At 48.7% G+C, this 18,717-nt stretch overlaps 7 protein-coding genes across 7 annotated transcripts; 3 read left to right on the top strand and 4 right to left on the bottom strand.

Annotated features, from left to right (window-relative positions):
* Window positions 1-690: 690 nt before the first annotated feature.
* Window positions 691-2,036, bottom strand: N7487_006101 (F1F0 ATP synthase subunit gamma). The gene is made up of 4 exons (XM_056873848.1): window positions 1,891-2,036; window positions 1,176-1,750; window positions 949-1,117; window positions 691-898 (listed from the first exon to the last, which is right to left on the bottom strand). The coding sequence occupies exons 1-4, from the start codon at window positions 1,944-1,946 to the stop codon at window positions 805-807; spliced, it is 894 nt and encodes a 297-aa protein (XP_056731568.1). The 5' UTR covers window positions 1,947-2,036; the 3' UTR covers window positions 691-804.
* A 487-nt stretch (window positions 2,037-2,523) lies between these two features.
* Window positions 2,524-5,617, top strand: N7487_006100 (DNA topoisomerase 1; the record flags this gene model as incomplete). The annotated part of the gene is made up of 6 exons (XM_056873847.1): window positions 2,524-2,578; window positions 2,806-3,032; window positions 3,122-4,615; window positions 4,668-4,910; window positions 4,976-5,425; window positions 5,483-5,617. 6 exons carry the CDS (start codon window positions 2,524-2,526, stop codon window positions 5,615-5,617), a joined length of 2,604 nt encoding a protein of 867 aa, XP_056731567.1.
* A 1,249-nt stretch (window positions 5,618-6,866) lies between these two features.
* N7487_006099 (NAD-dependent epimerase/dehydratase family protein) lies at window positions 6,867-8,129 on the bottom strand (the record flags this gene model as incomplete). Its single annotated transcript, XM_056873846.1, has 3 exons — window positions 6,867-7,783; window positions 7,853-8,014; window positions 8,084-8,129. 3 exons carry the CDS (start codon window positions 8,127-8,129, stop codon window positions 6,867-6,869), a joined length of 1,125 nt encoding a protein of 374 aa, XP_056731566.1.
* Window positions 8,130-10,613: 2,484 nt separating this feature from the next.
* N7487_006098 (uncharacterized protein) lies at window positions 10,614-12,001 on the bottom strand (the record flags this gene model as incomplete). The annotated part of the gene is made up of 4 exons (XM_056873845.1): window positions 10,614-11,457; window positions 11,508-11,635; window positions 11,732-11,832; window positions 11,899-12,001. 4 exons carry the CDS (start codon window positions 11,999-12,001, stop codon window positions 10,614-10,616), a joined length of 1,176 nt encoding a protein of 391 aa, XP_056731565.1.
* A 201-nt stretch (window positions 12,002-12,202) lies between these two features.
* N7487_006097 (calpain-like protease PalBory) lies at window positions 12,203-14,919 on the bottom strand (the record flags this gene model as incomplete). The annotated part of the gene is made up of 4 exons (XM_056873844.1): window positions 12,203-14,107; window positions 14,161-14,392; window positions 14,443-14,813; window positions 14,875-14,919. 4 exons carry the CDS (start codon window positions 14,917-14,919, stop codon window positions 12,203-12,205), a joined length of 2,553 nt encoding a protein of 850 aa, XP_056731564.1.
* A 594-nt stretch (window positions 14,920-15,513) lies between these two features.
* N7487_006096 (putative peroxisomal carrier protein) lies at window positions 15,514-16,689 on the top strand (the record flags this gene model as incomplete). The annotated part of the gene is made up of 4 exons (XM_056873843.1): window positions 15,514-15,614; window positions 15,681-16,225; window positions 16,277-16,514; window positions 16,566-16,689. The coding sequence occupies 4 exons, from the start codon at window positions 15,514-15,516 to the stop codon at window positions 16,687-16,689; spliced, it is 1,008 nt and encodes a 335-aa protein (XP_056731563.1).
* Window positions 16,690-17,661: 972 nt separating this feature from the next.
* Window positions 17,662-18,667, top strand: N7487_006095 (thermonuclease family protein; the record flags this gene model as incomplete). The annotated part of the gene is made up of 2 exons (XM_056873842.1): window positions 17,662-18,051; window positions 18,191-18,667. The coding sequence occupies 2 exons, from the start codon at window positions 17,662-17,664 to the stop codon at window positions 18,665-18,667; spliced, it is 867 nt and encodes a 288-aa protein (XP_056731562.1).
* Window positions 18,668-18,717: the final 50 nt, after the last annotated feature.

The following is an 18,717-nucleotide window of genomic DNA, read 5'->3' as shown; positions in this document are numbered from 1 at the left end:
GTGAGATCAATATGAAGGCATGTAGGTAATCAGAATATATCTGCCGTGAGGAAGGTGTGGGAAACAGCCTCCGAAGAAACCGTTGGGATGGCGACGATATAAAAACTCACCGCACAAACGTAGAGAATTGAGTTGGAAAGATGGACAATTGTAGATGCCCAAAAAAAGAGGATAGGACTGGAAGTATGAGTGAGATTGGAGAGGAGAATGAGAATAGAAAAAAACAAAAGTATGAGCACCAGAGGAAGATGAACAAGAGTGAAATAAAGAACAAAGACGCAGAAGGAAGCTTCAGCATGAGATTCAAGAACAGCAAGAGCAAGGAAGAGCTTTTGAAGAAGGAAAGGAGGAAGAGAGAGAGGAAGAGAAGCACCGGGTATAAGTATGATGAAATCCTATTGTAGATAATGCTATAATGCTATTGTAAACCGAATCCCATTGATCAAAGAATCAGATCCCATTGACGAAAGAAAATAAGCCATAAAAGACATAGTCCAATGATCACATGGGATGGCAGAAGTCAAACAAAGAAGATGACCGTTTGGGTACTAGTAGTCTAGTAGTCTCCAGGGTTAGGGTTATACACACAGGTGATCCTATTTAAGTAGAGACTATAGTGTCCCATTGAATAGTAAAACCTATCCAACTGGTTTGTTGAATAACCTAGATTGAAGTTATACACAAGGGGAATATCTGTACATATGAAATGGAAATGGATTGACTCTGATTTTACACAAGCTGAAGGTCGATCTAAATATGAACAAGTCTACACTAAAGCCGACTTGGTCCTGCAGAAGAAAGCTTCTACATATCCGCACTGGCGGTGGCACCGGTGATAATCTCAACCAGCTCGCCGGTAATGGTGGCCTGGCGCTGACGGTTGTACAAGATCTGGAACCTAGAGGGCTGTTAGAGACGAATTCTGAAGTCATTGGAGGTAAAACATACTTGTTGATCATCTCACCAGCGTTCTTGGAGGCGTTCTCCATGGCGTTGCGACGAGCGGAGATCTCACAGGCGTGACCCTCGGCCATGGCCCAGAAGAGGTTGTTGGCAAGAGCGTACTCGCGGAGGCTGGTCAGAACCTCATCATCAACCTCGTAAGAGGAGATGTTGGCTACATTGGAAAGGTTAGTTGAAACTCAATGAACAGCTTGGGCATAACAAAATCTCACCGGACTGGGTGATGGCCTCCTCGGAGTAGGCCTCAATGGTGACAGGCTCGTAGCTCTGAGCGTTGATGAAAGAGTTGTAGATGATGCGAACGCTGGCGTAATCCTCGGGCAGGAGAGCGATCTGGTCGGCAATAGCCTGGGCATCGGCGAAGGTGGGGATGTCCTTGCAGACGTTGGCGAAGCTCAGAACGATGTTCTCGGGGTGGGCACGGGAGAGCGAAGCCTTGGCCTTCTCACCGAGAATGGCAACGTCGGCGTTGGGGTTCTCGGCCAAAAGACGGCGGGTGGCCTTGCTCAGACCAGAGTGGATACCACCGCAAAGACCCTTGTCGGAGCTGGCAACAACCAGAAGAACCTTCTTGTCCTCCAGAGGCTTGGTCTCGGCCTGCTCGAAAACGGTGTTGGAGGTCTTACCATAGACGCGGGATTCGTCCATGGCCTTCTGAGCACGGGTAAGACGAGTGGACGCAACAATCTTCATGGTGTTGGTGATCTTCTCAATGTTCTTGATGGACTTGAGACGACCCTCAATCTCACGCAAAGTCGCGAAGGTGGCGGCATTGGCGGGGGCAGGGCTTGATTTCGCAGTCAGCAATTGTCGTTCTCGTCTTCTCTAACATCCAGCATATTTTGCAATTCCAATTGTGTCGAGGTGGTTGCGTCGGAGTACGTCGGGTGGAAGGACTTTGGCACGAGGTATCGGATGAAGACTTACCGAGCGACGGCGGCACCACCAGCCCGCAGGGCCGGGCGGACGGCACGGGAGAACATTATGGGAGAGATTTAAAGAAGAAATTGAACGAGCAGATAGTGACTGCGGAGAGGAGGAGAGTGACGAAGGTTAGACGGGGATGCCTCGCTGGTCGGGAAGGAAGTTGAGAACCAGGGAGGTTCTGTCTCCGTGCTGCCGCTAAACCGAAAGGGGCAAGCATCTACGGTGCGCCATTCCGACTTCCACCGCAGTATGATGCCTCAGGCATCCAAGTATTTACATAACATCACTTAACGCCTCAGGCATACCTTGAGAGTCTCTCAGGGCCTCTTTTCCCATTGCATTCCTCCATTCCAAGTCTCCCCCAACCTTTTTCTCTCTTTCCTCACGTCTTTTCAATCCTCTCGTCTCTGTTCCTCCGGATTCACCCGCAACATCCCCTATATGCATGTATCATTGATGCAGCATATCTTATAGCCATATTCTTACTCTTCATTGGTCAGAATTTCTTTGCTTTCCTCCTACCAGGCGGCTCAATTTGTCCGACTCGGCGCACGAGGACGCCTCCCCTTACCAAAACAACGATTTCTCTCATTTTACCCTCGTCTCCCTTTTGCTAGTCCAAGGACTACCACCATGAGCTCCTCGGAGGATGATGCACCCCTCATGCGCGCCAATGGACGTGGTAAAGGTGCGTTCCTCGGGTGATTCGGCTGTCATTATACACCTATACAATTTGTCGCGAACCTTCGCTTTCCTTGCACTTAGTCTTCTCATATCTATGTCTCCTCTAATCTCTGCACAATTGTACTTTTCCTACCAGTACTCGATCTTACATCTCGCACTTTGACGTCACTTCCCTCACTCTCCCAACATTAACTTGAACTGGAATCTAACATAGCGCTTCTACACTTCTAGCTTCCCCAAAGTCTCCCGACGTCGTCAAGATGGCGGATTCTAGCCCCGCCACGAACGGCCATGTCGATCCCGGAATATCCATTCGATTCGGTCCCGTGGAAGACAAGGATGTGAAGATGGAAGATGGAGAAGACGCGCTGGGTGCCAGTAAGCGCAAATCTCGGACCAGCGTGGGCGAAAAGAAGTCCTACGCAGAAGCAGAAAGCAGCGAAGAAGATGAGCCTTTGGTACGCCTACCCCCATCACGGGATGACCCTTGTTATTCCCAGTGCGACCATACTGTCGCTTTCGGTTGAAGCGTCTGACCATTCGACAGAGCAAACGCCGGCGTACATCTGTGAAACATGAAGATCCCGAGACCGATGACGATGTGCCCTTGGCACGCAACGGACGCAAACTTCCCAAGGCCGCGGAAACATCCATCGGGGATGAGTCTGATTCAGACGTTCCTATTGAGCGGAAGCTTGCCGCACAAAAGAAGAAGATTGAACAAACGGCGGAGAAGGAGGCCAAACCTGCGCGCAAACCTGCTGCGGCCAAGAAACAAACAAACGGCGTCAAGAAAGAGCCGGCCACCAGCAAAGCTGCCCCTAAGAAGGTGAAGGCTGAACCTGCCTCGGCCAAAAAAGGCAAAGCCAAGGTGAAGGCAGAAAGCCAGGACGCCGAAGAAAAGGAGGAGGAAGAGGAGGAGGAGTACCGCTGGTGGGAAGACCATAGCAAGGGCGATGGAACCATCAAGTGGACGACTCTGGAACACAATGGCGTGGTGTTCCCTCCCGAATATGAACCGCTGCCTAAGAATGTCAAGATGAAATATGACGGTGTTCCTGTCTCTCTTGAACCTGAAGCTGAAGAGGTTGCTGGCTTCTTCGGCACCATGCTGAACTCAACGCACAACGTCGAAAATCCTGTGTTCCAAAAGAACTTCTTCGGTGACTTCAAAGAGGTCATCAAGAAGACCGGTGGAGCGAAGGATCCCAAGGGCAATAAGGTCGACATCAAAGAGTTCGCAAAATGCGACTTCAAGCCTATCTTTGATTTCTACGATGCTCAACGCGAAGAAAAGAGAAACCTGCCACCCGCGGAGAAAAAGGCTGCTAAGGCCTTGAAAGATGAACAAGAAGCTCCCTACCAGTTCTGTGTGTGGGATGGTCGCAAGCAGAAGGTGGGTAACTTCCGTGTGGAACCGCCTTCTCTGTTCCGTGGCCGCGGTGAGCACCCAAAGACCGGACGTGTCAAGACCCGTGTGCAACCTGAGCAAATCACGATCAATATCGGAAAAGATGCGAAGGTTCCACCGCCACCCCCCGGCCACAAGTGGAAGGAGGTGAAGCACGATCAGGAAGGCACCTGGCTTGCCATGTGGCAAGAAAATATCAATGGCAACTACAAGTACGTCATGCTGGCAGCCAACTCCGATGTCAAGGGACAAAGCGATTTCAAGAAATTCGAGAAAGCCCGTGAACTCAAGAAGCACATTGAGAAAATCCGCAAGGATTATCAGAAGAACCTCAAACATGATATGATGGTCGAACGACAGAAGGCCACGGCAGTCTATCTTATTGATCAGTTTGCCCTGCGTGCTGGAAACGAGAAAGGTGAAGACGAGGCTGAAACCGTCGGTTGCTGTTCTCTGAAGTATGAGAATGTTACGCTGAAGCCTCCCAACACTGTCGTCTTCGATTTCTTGGGTAAGGATAGTATTCGGTTCTACGATGAAGTGCAAGTCGATCTGCAAGTCTTCAAGAACCTGAAGATCTTCAAAAAGGCACCCAAGAAGAACGGAGATGAAATTTTCGACCGCCTTACGGTATGTCCTCCTTTTTTTTCTTGCAGTCTTGACTCTTACTGACAAATAAAAGACTTCTGCCCTCAATAAGCATCTTGCCAACTACATGCCAGGTCTAACCGCGAAGGTTTTCCGTACCTACAACGCGTCTTATACCATGGGTCGTGTTCTCAACGAGATGAATGCCTCCGGCGGTACCATCGCCGAAAAGGTGAAAGCATACAACGATGCCAACCGTAAGGTTGCCATCTTGTGTAACCACAAGCGTACTGTCACTGCTGGCCATGCCACTGCGATGGAAAAGATGGGTGAACGGGTAAGTTTTCTCTATTCCGCTCTCATGGCGAGAGGCACCCTGCTAATGTAGATTTGGATATACAGATCAAGGGCCTTAGATACCAGAAGTGGCGGCTGAAGCAGCAAATGCTTGACTTGGACCCAACTCTGAAGAAGAAGAAGGGTTCGGCATTCTTCGAAATCGATGAGGATCTTGACAAAGAATGGATCGAAGAACACCAAGCCTTCTTGATTGAGGAGCAGAAAACCAAAATCTCCAAGAAGTTCGAGAAGGACAACGAAAAGCGCGTTGCTGATGGCGAGAAGGAAATGAAGGCTTCCGAGCTCGAGGAGCGTCTGCAGGTTGTGAAAGAGATGGAGAAGAAGTTCAAGAAAGAGAATAAAACCGGCAAGGTCGAGGCCGAGGCCAGAGGCGCAACGGTTGAAAAGCTCGAAAATTCCATCACCAAGATCGATCAGCGGGTCGAAACGATGTCCCTCCAGGCTCAAGACAAGGAAGACAACAAGGAGGTTGCCCTGGGTACCTCGAAAATCGTGGGTTTTTTTTCCTGTCTTACTCCTACAACGTCACCAGCTAATTATTCGCATTAGAACTACATTGATCCTCGCCTCACTGTTGTCTTCAGCAAGAAGTACGATGTTCCAATTGAAAAGTTCTTCTCCAAAGCGCTACGTGAGAAGTTCGAGTGGGCGATCAAGTCCGTTGAGGAGGACTGGGAGTTCTAATTCACCACCCATCCCCCTGGTTACTCGCTTGCCTTCCTTATCTTTTGTGCACATTAGTTTCTACGTCTATATTTTCGGTTTCACTCAGTCTGCCTTGGCAAGATGAGGTTGCTTTCTTTTGTTTGTTGGTCAAATTATTCGTTCAAATCTAGCCATTGATCCATTTGGATCCCTGGTTGCATTCGCGTGCTTAAGAAAGAATTGACGCTGCCAATGGCATTTTTCATGATTTTCGTTATGGTGGCTTGGCTCAGGGTGCGAGCCTGCATTAGTGGCGGCCGTGGGTACGATACGATCGGTATACGCAAGTATACACAAGGGAAAAAAGAAAAGTGAAAAAAAAAAAAAAACATTACATCACATCACAAAAGACCCATCGATTCGGTTGGCTGGGTGGCTTGGTTCAATGCACACACACTCATGCATGGCAGTCGGACATCTTGCACAGTTTCTGCTCCGCTGCTCTTCTCATTTCGGTCATAGGGTTAGAAGTTTCGAATTAATTCATTCAATTGTTTCTTGTCATAGGTCATTCTCTCCCACTCGCAGTCCCACGTAGTACTTATGTGACATTCAAGCATATGTATTGAGGTAGCTCTTCGACCTGGGTTGTGGATATATCCTCTGTGGAACCTGCACAACATATCTGCAGGGTCTATGCATGATGTACAAGAATAGGCCTAGCGCCATATTTCTAGTCCGAAGGTACGTAAGAAAACATTGATTCGAGATGGAGATAGAATATCAAAACGAGAGAAGGGCTCAATATGCTGCCAATGCAGGGCCATGCAAAAGATAAAGATAAAAGGGAAGAAACCGGAATAGAAACATATATGCAGGAAACAATAAGAGAAAACCCCCCATATAACAGCGATTATCAATTACAGTACAAGGTCAATTCACATCTAGCGATGCTAGACAGGTTTGTCTGGATAAATAGCTTCAAGAGGTCGGAGAGAGGGGAGCAAATGTAGACGGGAGAGTGTATGGGGATGCAGATCATGAGATGGTCGTGTCGTAGGGAGATTCAATGCATCATTTTTCGGACACAATGGGATGAGGTGACCGATTTTCCTCATCGGGTAGGGAAAGACCGTTAATGAATCATGGGGGGAAAGACAAAGATAGAAAGATAGAAAAGAGTAAAATAACCGACGGACGGGATATCTTCAAAAAGAAAAAAGGACAAAGAACAAAGAAAAAAAAGAAAGAGATCCGAAAGATCCGAAACCTAATGGAACTCCTCTTCTCATGGCCACCAGCCCATGCGCTTGTAGCTGTCCACGATTTCACGGACGCTGTCAGCCCCAAAGGTCGGGTACAATGGCTTCCAGCCAACCTCATTCTCGAACTTCGAGCCATCAATGGACATATCCTCACCCCTGAGGATATCACGTTCTAAGAACGGACTGATCGGTCCAGGCCGCGTGATATTGGCCCTCTCGATGAGCTCAGCCCAAGTCTGCAAACCGACTTCATTCATATCATCGAGGAGATCGTCGAGGTTCAGCTTCGCGAGCTGCGAAGCAAGCGACCCGACAAACCCAACCTTAAGACCGAACACTTCCGTCAAGGCATTAGCAACATGTTCTTGTTTCGTGTCATTGTGATCAACAACATTGAAAGTAACAACGCCATCCTTGGGATCGACGAAGCCCTTCGCAGCGCGCCACTTAGCAGCCTCGAACAGCGCACTCGCGGCATCCTTAACGTGCAGGGTATTAATTTTCAAGTCCTTAGTGTGCAGGAACTGCAATTCCTGCTTGAGATCTACGTGGACGGCAGACAGACAAATTCCCGTGGCGAAGTAGCCCGGGTCATAAGCGCCGTAGACGTGGGGCAGACGTAAGGTGCAGTACTGCAAGTTCGGGATTTTAAGCAGGTCCTCCGCGGCCTTGAGTTTCCACGCGGCCAGCTTGTGCCACGGGGCGAGTTTGTCTGTCTCCTTTCGTGGTGTCGAGCCACCCTTGTAGACGTGCGCGGTGGAGGTCTCGATGAAGGCGGGGATACCGCGTCGGGCGATTTCCTTTCCGAGCGCGAGGGAGAGGGCGTAGCTGCGCACTTCGTAGACATCGTCTGGTTGGGAGTGACGGGTTTCGCCGCCGCAGTTAATCACATAGTCGAATTGTTCGCCATTGGCTCGGTCAAAGATGCGCGGGAAATGTTCTGTGGGGGATCGGAGTTTAGGTAAGAATTTGTGTTTTGGGATGGGAGGATTCGGGTTGGGTCACTTACGTTCACGGCTGGCATCGGCCTGGACGAACTTGTCCTTTGAACATGCTTCTTCGAATTCTGGGGCTAACCAGGCCAATTGTGGGAGGACTTTGTCTACCAGACGGACTTCTGAGGCTAGATTGTTCTCGTGGATGTATAGCGCGAGGTGTCGACCGATAAAGCCTAAAAACGGGGGATGTCAGTTTCGGAAGGGAATAGTATTAAGATAAAGAAAGATATAGAAAGACATACCGAGACCTCCGACAATCAGAACAGCGGGTTTTTTGGCGTCGGCCATTTTAAATGTGAAAGCGAAAAGGTCTCCCCGCAGGTTCAGGAGAATGAAAGGGGGGAAGTCGAAGGAACGGGAGAAAGGAGGGGGCGGACTAAACGGGCAAAGGGGACTAAAAGGAAACAGTTCAGAAAAAGAATCCGAAGAATATTATTAGATGGAATAAAAAGAAAAGAGAAAAAAAAAGAAAAAAACTAAAAAAGAATTATTATTCGCATCTCCCCTGCCAAGCCGGTTAATCCACGTTGATAGCGAGTGGGTTACAGTGGAAACACCAGCATATACCTGTGACGTCGGAGGGGAGATAAGTGGGTGTTAGTGGGATTAGTGCGAGGTTGGAATTCCACTCATTTTACTGGAAGGTCAAATTTACATTATATTGTATGTTGTACTATGTGATACCAAATCAATGTGTCCTTTGTGTGTACTCTGCTCTGTGTACTTTATTATAGTCCCAAATACTCGATATCTCTGTTGGTGCCATGGTACTGGGTTTCCGATCACCCGAACCATAGATGCGATGATAAGCCTTTTCTATGCTTAATTTGACTAGATATCCATTTGAGTTAATTTGTTTTAGTTTTTACCATAGTAGTTTCCCATAGAATAACTACTATGTTGTAGGCATGATCTTGGGCTTAAATGAAACACTAGAATGTTGCGAGTTGAGCCATTCAATGTGCGTACAGACGTTACATGGAGTCATCAAAAGCAATTTCGGAACATTACTCCCATTTAAAATTGCAGTCATACACACTGCTCTTGAAGAAGAACTATTCTAATAATAGTTGGGGTTGAAACTCCACGAGCAGGGGTCTTCGGGCACTGCACACAATCGGGAAGGAAGGGAGGGGACAACGGGACCAGGGCGGGGCATCTTATTGATGAGGCGGGGGGTCGATCTTACCAACACGAGCACGGCACATAATGGAACAGCGCGGAAACTCAGAGAAGACGGTGAGCGGCTCTTGCTTGGCCTCGTCCAATTCTATGGAATCTTCTCAGAAGGGCCGCCAAATGAACATATGGAACAAAAGGTAGTTCAGAATTAGAGGAATGTCACAATTTCAGGTAGATGTTGGCAAATGTTCTTTAAAACAGATCTTGGAGCACTGTGACACATTCCCTACCTTCTCTGGTCATACCACAAACGCTGGGAGTCCCTATACAAGGTACTAATGGGTAGATCTCGTGGTCTAGAGCGAGTCCAAGTAGTTCGCGAGATAAAATCTAAGATAATAGCTTTGAAATATGTATATATTTGGCTGTTTAGAGACCCTAAACTCTAATATAAGTCTCAATTTCATGACCAGGCCGGCATCAATCAATATCAAAGGTGTAAAAAGCGAGGGTGCACAATTGCGTATGTATGTTGACAGCTATAATATCTTTGGTAGTATTAAATATCATTGTGTAGCTGGAAGTCGCACACTATTCTTCTATGTTCCATCTTTTGCTCGCCGGCTCTAAAAAAGCTGCCGCTGGTAGACCATAGGTTGAGTAAAAACGAGTCAATTCCCTTCACAGAAAAGGTAGGCTCGATGTGCCGTAGGTCCAGGGTGTAGGTAAAGGTGAGGATTAGAGCATCTAAATGGTTTAGGGAGCCATCTAACATTTGTTCGATGGTAAATAAGCTTATCTCTCTTGCAATTAAGTCGTGATTAAGGTGCGGAGTATACGGTGAGACAATTTTTCCAAGAAATGCACCAAAGCACAGACTATATCCACAACTTAGACCAGACTAAGCGAGTGCAGAGCCCGAGGGCGATTCTATATAAGACCTTTCGACCTTTTGATATAATCTGTACAACTTGCGTATCAATTCAAAGAGACAATATTCAAATCCTATACTTTAAGGTTAAAACTCGGACTTTCCTTGGTGTGCAATTGAAGCACGGAGCCAATCCCACATTCAGAACTCTCCTCGAATCTTGGAACAGGTGGAGTCGGATAGTGGACCCGATCTTGCGTGCCGTACCCCTTTCAACCACGTGATAGAAATTAATTTTCCAATGGAAGCGGGTCTCTGAACGGATTCGGTGAAACCACCGGTCAACAAACCTACGCCTTCTCCGTGTTCAGCGGTATCTTCAAATTAGCAAGATTCGCGTATTGTGGGCCAGGTTCCGGTCAAAATATAATACCGGAGTACATACAACCCGGCAGACTCGCCAACGGCTCGAACTCAGATCTCGTCAACAACATTATCCGGTCTACCAAATTTTGCAAAACAACAATGAATGGACGAGACTTGCTGGTATTGCAGGTGTCTATCGGGCTTCAGTACAAGACTATACAGTCCAAAGAAATTTCCTAGCAGATCCTCGGTGGGAATTCGGGATGAATAAATATGAGACAGGTCAAATTGAAGACGAACGGATTACACTGGTCAAATCCAATACATTTCATAATAGCCAAAGCAAGGTATATTCATAGTGCTCTAACAACCGCAAGAGTAAGCAAAGGTGAAAATCATACAAGCCCATAGAATCATGATGCGCCTAGCAATTTCAGCGAGTTCCTGAGCTCCTTGATAGCGGTGTCAACATCGTCAAAATTCAAAGCAGAGACCGCCCAGCGAGCATGCTTCTGCGCCAACTGCACAGTGTTATCATCTAGACCGTGTGATGGTTGCGGCGGGACATAGGGAGCCGGTGCGATCGGGACGTTGGCAGCCGGGGGCGGAACAAATGCCGGAGCAACCGGGGGCGGGATAGGAGCACTAGGACCTGGGGTATCGTAGAACGAAGCTGGATCTGGCGTGGAGACGGATGGTTCCTCGGACGGCGGAGGGAAAGACTGGAATGCAGTCGGGGTATCTGGAAGTCTAGGCACTGAAGAGGAACCGCCAATGGTTGCTGGGGTCGATGGGAGCTCTAAGCCGCCTGTATTGGTATCATCCACGTCCATCGGTTGCAGAGGAGAACCAGGTGCGTTGCGAGGGACAGAAGGGATCTCGGGCGGGCCACGAGGCGTTGAAGATGTACGTGATGGATGAAGCGATTCATCGAGAGTCGATTTCCGAGCTAGCTCTCGTCCAAGTCGGTCGGACTCGTCTGGGATCTCTTCGATAGAGGCTTGTCTTGGCTTAGAGGCCTGCTCCGCTACCGATTCATCAAATGCCTGGACGTCTGGGTCGTCGACGAGTTCTTCTTCCTGCTTTGGTGCGGGGTTTGTCGCGTTGGGATCTTCCCCGGCTTTGAGAGCTTTAACAATCCGGACTGCGTGGAATTTGGCGAATTTGATCCGCCCAGCAAGTTCTGGGTCAAGGGGCCCCCAGATCGAACAAAGTTCAAGGAACGTGGCCGCTGCTAGGAAAGTATCTCCCGTTTGCCTTTTGGGTTATTAGCCATTGTAGCTTACAGAACCACTTGGGGAACTCACTTTGTGACTTTGTTGGCGTTCATAGCGGCCTCAGCACGGCTGAATACCTCCAATCCGAATTGTTCGACATAGGCGCTCGCCGCAACAGTGTCTGTCACCGTATCATTTTCTGGATTTTCTACTTTGAACTATTCCAAACCAATCTCATCAGCTGCTAAATCTCAAACGCGTAGTGCGGAATATAGACTAGTAGGAAGGGAAGGAGGGTAGGGAGCCTGACTCACCTGCTCCAGCTTATCCACAAGGTTTGTCGTGTAGAGTTTGATCTCGTCATCGGCATTGTGCAGACCCCTTTCAATGATCTGGTTCACAATATGGAAATTGCCTACGAAATTAGGGTTCAATCAGCTCAAATGTTCAGTTGCGCTCTGTGCGGGGTCTTGCGACTTACACCAGTAGGCAACCACAGGTTTAGCCTTCTCAATTTGAGCTGCCCTGATTGCAAATCGACCGATGTCTGCCGATCGAAGTCCAGCTGGTATATTACTCGCCATTGTTAAGGATGTTCGTGTTAAGGAGAAGATGCATGTGGTGAATAAATGACGTTTGGAGCTCGCGGTGTTCCCACCGCCCGTGTGCGGGGCCGAGCTATCGGTTCTTATCTACCGAACCAGTCTTGAACAATTTGGAGATGTGTGAAACTAGAAACTATTTCATGATATGTACTATGTGGGTGTTTCTGACTATACTGGGTATCATTCATCTTCAATTGCCCACTTTCCAATCTCCACTCTCTCCTCCGCCAATGCTTCCACTTCAAAGTGATCTTCTACTTGCCCTCCCGGACCCCCAATGCGCTCAATAACAATCCATACATAGCGTGATTCAGCACTGGGTAGCAAATCGAAGTCTTCAACTCGTACCCCAGACGCAGCATCGCTGTGAGTTCCATCCTCTGACGTGGCCAATATCTCCTTGTATGGCCCCTGTCCCAGCTCCACGGTCATCAGCACTGGAGATGGAGCAACAGCGCGAGGGCCGACCGTGGACCGCTTATTTCTCGCAATAAGTCGGATCCGTGTCAAACGAGAGACCCGCAGCGAGGCTATCATCCGGTCCTTACCCGGAGACAAAACACCCACTTCGGATAGGACGGCGCGCCGTCCAGCAGACTCGGAAACCAAGGGCTGGACTACACACGGGATCGTGGATGAAATCCATAACGTGAAGCGGCCAAGCTGGTCAGGTGCAAAGGTGGAGCAGACGATGGTGTAGGTCCCTCTGTCCAGGGATCTGGTCTCGGCCAGTGCGCATCCGCGCCGGTAATCGCCACTATCTGCAATGATGTCTCGGCTTCGCACGCGCGATACGCGCTGCCCATTCGACCAGAAGATTTTCACATGAGTAGCTAGCTCCGCTTCAGTAGTCTCGAGCAAGATCGAGACATCTGTCGGCTCGGAAATTCGTATACTGAATTGTGGATTGGAGTGGTACCGAGGCGATTCGGCATTCCCGCCTGCTGTCATTGCTGTCCAGGAACCACTTGCTTTAGTCAAGCATAGATATTTATCTAGCGAGGGTGCCACGGCCACAGGTGCGGTTGAAAATGCAGAGAGAGTGAAATTCTGGGTGGATGATGGGAGCGATTGCTCTGAGACCACTGCGGTGTAGGTCGACTTGGGAGGCATTTCCAGCCTCATGAGCGTATTGGGGGAGTCCACGTATGGTCCGCGGTGGAGCGCACCATCGCTAAGAGACACTCTTCGGCCATTAGCTTGGAAGATGTAGATACTGATAAAGCCTGTTTCATTTTCCGATTCCCCAGAACTGAATTCGTGATGGTCTGTCTTAAAATGCTTTCCGAGCAGCAGCCAGACCGTTCCCCCCGAATCACTGGAGATGGAGAATTGGGGATTCTTCACGAAGCAGCCCGCAATAACTCGGCCATGCGACAAATCCCAAGTGAAATGGATGTCTTCGCGGTATTTGAACAGACCAGGATTCCAGTTAAGGTAAAGATTCTCAAAATTTAGGAGGACTTGTTCACAATCCATCCAAAACGTCCCTGGGGAGAGGGGAGGTTTATCATTCATGCTGAGTGAACCAATATCAGCCGTCAGATTGCTTTGTATGTTGGGTTCCGCACCAGCCCACGGGTTCTTCAACAGAAACTGGCGACGACCTTGAACTTCTTTCAAGTCCAGAATAGCATAATCGTGCTCTCCCACTAGCCCCAGACCTTGTTGTTCCCGTTCGGTCAACTTCCCAGTGCCGATAGTCAGGACCACATCGCCATGCCAGAAGGCACCGTATAAACGACCCCAGATCTCATCGGAGGTCGAATCGTCGTGATGTAAAAAGACTTGCTCCGGAATCCAACCAGTAAGCACCCAAAGGTCGGTCCCCGAGTTACTTCCTGGGAAATCATAGCCTCCGCGGACCTTCAAGTAGGCCTTCTCCACAAGGGCAGGCCACAAAAAGTTCGAGTTATTGCGATCGATCACATGGAGTGAGCGTGTAGTCTTCGACGAGGGCAATCGATCATCTATCACTACCTTTCGGAAAGATCCGTTGAAATAGAAGCGAAATATGTACTTCCCAGAATGCGAAAGTGTTGGGTTCTTATCCTCACTGCATGGGTACAGTGTCGGCGATGCATGCTGTTCGAATTAGCTTCGAGAATTCGTCGATGTAGAATCAAATAAGTCTATACCTGTCCTAAACCTCGTTCCGATCGAGATGTTGTGGCGCAGAGGCTTGCGACCACTGAACAGTCTGTTAAGACATCCTGCACGAGATCTGTTTGTTTTGAAGTCGACATAGCTGGATCAATTTCATCGTGGGTCTGATTGGCCTCATTCTTTGTCCGTAACAAATCATGCGGTCGTTTCCAGCCTGCAAAAATTTCTCTCTGGCATTCAGAGAGGTGTAAATCAGGCGCATCCCTATACGCGGTTAGAACAAAAATCAGCATTGGGCGATATTTTCCACATACGTAAAAGGTTGCCCTTTGCATTCAAATTCATCCTGAGGTGGTGCACGACTCCATGGTGGAAATATATAGCCGTTGAGTTTGGCGCCTTCGAGGATGATGATTTCTTCACGGGTAGTGAGCTTCCGCGTGGATGCGGGCGGCCGTAAGCTAGGGAAGGCTTTCTGGGGCCCCGCACGAGCAGCCGACTTCCAGTCGTCAGCGGCCTTGATCTTCTCGGCTTTGGACAGCAATTGTTTGCATTTCGTGTCGAGGTATTTTTTATCGTCGGCGGGCGCCAGGCGCAGCGCTTTCATGTAATGTTCCGCGGCATTGATGGCTGCCTCCAATGCCGCTTTCTGGGAGGTGGCTGTGGCTACCGCCTCTTCAGCGCTCTATCAAATCATTAGTTTTGTTCCTTCAACAGTAAGTGCAAAAAATATATTAAAAAAATACCAATGCTTGAGATATATAGGATTGTGTGGGTGCAGGTCTAGACATCTCGTTGACCGGTAGTCGTGGAGTAGGGTGTAATCAGATCGAACAGCAAGTAAATTACCGGATTCGGCTGAGCCGAGAGAGGACCACCTACATTATTAATTCCGGTGAAGATTCCGGGACTTGAATTTGAAGGGATGGATTTCTTTGTTAATGGTTATTATATTGAAAATATTGTACACAATATAATAATAAATTATACAAAGTAAACTAGAGAACTACAGAAGCAGAGAAATAGAAGTGAAAATAAACACACATGATGTAATGGAAGTTATGACATAAGCCTCAACAGCACCGAAGTGGACCTCGGCTCGATTTAAGGTGATAACGCCGAGGTGCATTTGTGAATTCCGGCTCATGGGCTCGGTCTCTTTTTTTTTGGTTGTTCGGGTGACTTCGGTATGATCATCATCTCTATACATTTCCCCATTGTGCTCTCTCTTTTATTCCACTCTCTCCGTTGTTCGGAGCCAAGCAGTGTAGAGCCCCGCTCAATATTTCTCCTGTCGTCCGGCCGCTGAGAGAACCGAGCCCTCTTCCTAGATCATATCCTTATTTATTGCGTTCCCTTGATTTCGAATACCCTTAACCGACATAATGGCCGGTCAATCCAAACCTGCTCTATCACCATGGGGCAGCGCCGTGGCAGGCGCGACAGGAGCTGTCCTTGCGAACGCGATGGTGTACCCACTTGACTTGTGAGGTCCCGCAATCCTCAAATTATCAGATCAAAACCCGCTGACTGTATCTCTCCCAATCTGTAGAGTCAAGACAAAACTACAAGTACAAGTGAAAGAAAAGAATGGAGCCGTGAAAACCGACGATCTCGAACATTATGAATCGACTATGGATGCTATTACCAAAATTGCAGAGAAGGAGGGCTATAGTGGTCTGTACGCCGGAATGGCTGGAGCCCTTCTAGGTGTCGCCTCAACAAACTTCGCATACTTCTATTGGTACAGCGTCGTAAGAACGCTCTACATGGCTTCAGCCAAGTCGACACAGGCCCCCGGCACAGCCATTGAGCTCTCCCTGGGCGCCGTCTCCGGTGCCGTGGCTCAGATCTTCACCATCCCAGTGGCCGTTATCACAACCCGGCAGCAGACACAGCCAAAGGGCGATAAGAAGGGGTTGATCGAGACGGGTCGGGAGGTGGTCGAGAGCGAGGACGGCTGGACCGGCCTGTGGCGCGGCCTGAAGGCCAGCTTGATCCTGGTCGTTAACCCGGCCATCACCTATGGCGCATACCAGCGTCTGAAGGATGTTCTCTTCCCGGGGAAGAAAAACCTCAAGCCCTGGGAGGCATTCTGTGAGTAATGGCAATTCTCGGTTAACAATGCATTGCTAATTATTATTTTAGTGCTTGGTGCCATGTCCAAGGCTTTGGCCACGATCGCAACCCAGCCTCTGATTGTTGCCAAGGTTGGACTGCAGTCTCGCCCACCACCCAGCCGAAATGGCAAGCCCTTCAAGACCTTCGGTGAGGTCATGAAGCACATTGTCGATAATGAGGGTCTCTTTTCCCTGTTCAAGGGTATCGGACCTCAGATCCTGAAGGGTCTTTTGGTCCAGGGTCTGCTGATGATGACCAAGGAGAGGTATGTTTTCTGTTTCCAAATTAACATCTGCTTGTACTAATTTTCGCAAAGGATGGAGCTTCTTTTCATTATCCTGTTTGCCTACCTCAAGAACATCAAGAAGGATAAATTACGCAAGGCAGTGGATTTGGCAGCGGAAAAGGCCAAGACCAGCATGCCTGCCACCCTGAAATAGTTGTCTTATAGTTAGACGGAGGAACTTTTGGTTTTCCCTTCGATTCCAAATTGTGTTTACCTAACTGGCGCGTTGGTGTGCTGTTGGCAATTCTGGTTTGATTTTGAACAGTCTAGACATTTCCTAGCATTTTCTTGCTGGAGACACTTGATATGGTATAACCCTGTGTTTCTAGCTTTTCAATATCATTATAGATCTGTACATGGTCATGTCATGCTTACTTGCTTTAGCACCCCTGTAGTGCTTGTCTATTGGCTTACTATGTAGCTGACTATACCATGAACACTTATGGTTGTGGGAAATGGGGCTCACTGGCCTTAAACGTGCAAGCCTGAGCCTGTAAAGATGGCTACGCTCCTAATAGTGCAACCTCTCGGTGACGATTCCAACAAATAACGCAACCAGTAACATTCAAAGACAAGGCTTCCGTAAAGAGGGATAAGGGTTGATTGGCTTCGATTTATGGATATTGCTCCATCTTGCTCACTATACTAAGCTTTTCTGTGTAGTAAAGTGTGTCATAAAGCAAAGCAGTGGAAGAATAGGAAAGAGATAAATGAATGATTGGTCCAAGAAAGGATAGAAAGGATATAAGGACATTGTCAAAGAAGTCTACAGGGTCATTTGTTGATAGAGTTGAAGAATCAATGTCATATTCCTATCATGCTAGAAAACCCCCCTAGTATTTTAGGTAACAATGGCTGCTAAGCACCTAGGTAGGGTGAAAAATCGAAGAAATCGGGAGGGGAGTGTCATTTGACAACGGATCCCCAATCCGTTCCAAGGTTGTAGATAAAGGACGCATGGGGAGTGCGTTGATTGTTTACCAAGAGGAATTGGTGGTTGTAGCTTTAACCGTGTACGGAGTAGATGATCTTCGCTTGACCGATCAGCTTTTACCCCAACAATCACCCTCATCAACCACTCGTTCTCACGCCACATAAATTTGTCACATAAGTGGCATGGGTCGTGATGCGATGGCCGCCATGGAGCTCCGAGTCGAACAATGACGAACAAAAACAAACACCCAGCTCCTGGCTCTCCTCTGCGGCGAACAACCCGAGCTCCATCCTCGACTGGACAGCGTTTACAGAAGCCAGAACCATTCTCCCAACCCTCGTCCTAACAAGCGGTATTCTCATCGCAGTGCGCTTCCACGGCCGCTACCTACGTCGTATCCCCGACGCGCCCAGCATCTCGGCCTCGTATCTTCGACGGCGGAGCATCTTCGGCCAAGTCACCAGCGTCGGCGATGGAGACAATTTCAGGATTTTCCATACACCGGGTGGCCGCATGGCGGGATGGGGCTGGCTACCGTGGAAAAAGGTTCCTACTCTGAAAAAGGATCTAAAGGACCAAACCGTTCGTCACCCACCACCTACTTATTCTCCCACCCTCGTCGCTTCCAGCCTAGAACAGGCATAATTGTGCCTCTGCATATCATATACCACAAACTTATTCTTTACATATATGTCTAGCTAACATATTTACCAAATCCTAGATCCATATCCGCCTCGCTGGCATTGACGCCCCAGAATTAGCCCACTTCGGCCGCCCCGAACAACCATTCGCGCGCGACGCCCACACCTGGCTAACATCCTACCTGACCAGCCGACGAATCCGAGCCCTCGTCCACCGGCAGGACCAATACTCGCGCGTGGTGGCGAGTGTCTTCGTCCGACGCGCATTTGACTTCCCGCCATTCCGTCGACGGGATGTTTCCTACGAAATGCTGAAGCGTGGTTTGGCAACTGTATACGAAGCGAAGGTTGGGTCGGAATTCGGCGGTGAGAAGATGGAAAAGAAATACCGCAAGGCCGAGTGGTGGGCTAAGAAGAGAGCCAAGGGGCTTTGGAAGGATTATCGTCGTGTCGGATCCGATTGGGAGAGTCCGAGAGAATACAAGAATCGGATGGGTATGGGAGATCCTGCTCCGATCGAGAAGGGGAATGGGAAAGGGAAGAGTGGGAAAAAATAAATGAATGAGTCGTGGTAAGCTGGACTTGCGATCATGGCTTTGAGCGTTTA

Source organism: Penicillium crustosum, assembly GCF_028827405.1.
Source record: "Penicillium crustosum strain IBT 35664 chromosome Unknown utg000002l_segment0_segment0, whole genome shotgun sequence".
Classification (NCBI taxonomy): domain Eukaryota; kingdom Fungi; phylum Ascomycota; class Eurotiomycetes; order Eurotiales; family Aspergillaceae; genus Penicillium; species Penicillium crustosum.
The sequence above is the reverse complement of the archived record's forward strand: the minus strand, read 5'-3'. Positions and strand labels throughout refer to the sequence as shown.

Bases quoted from the DNA above. Each gene is read 5' to 3' on its own strand.
- N7487_006101 (XM_056873848.1), bottom strand. From the start codon at position 1,946: ATGTTCTCCCGTGCCGTCCGCCCGGCCCTGCGGGCTGGTGGTGCCGCC. The intron at 1,751-1,890 runs GTAAGTCTTCAT...TGCGAAATCAAG, and splicing joins GGTGGTGCCGCCGTCGCTCG to CCCTGCCCCCGCCAATGCCG. The intron at 899-948 runs GTATGTTTTACC...ACAGCCCTCTAG, and splicing joins GCTGGTGAGATGATCAACAA to GTTCCAGATCTTGTACAACC.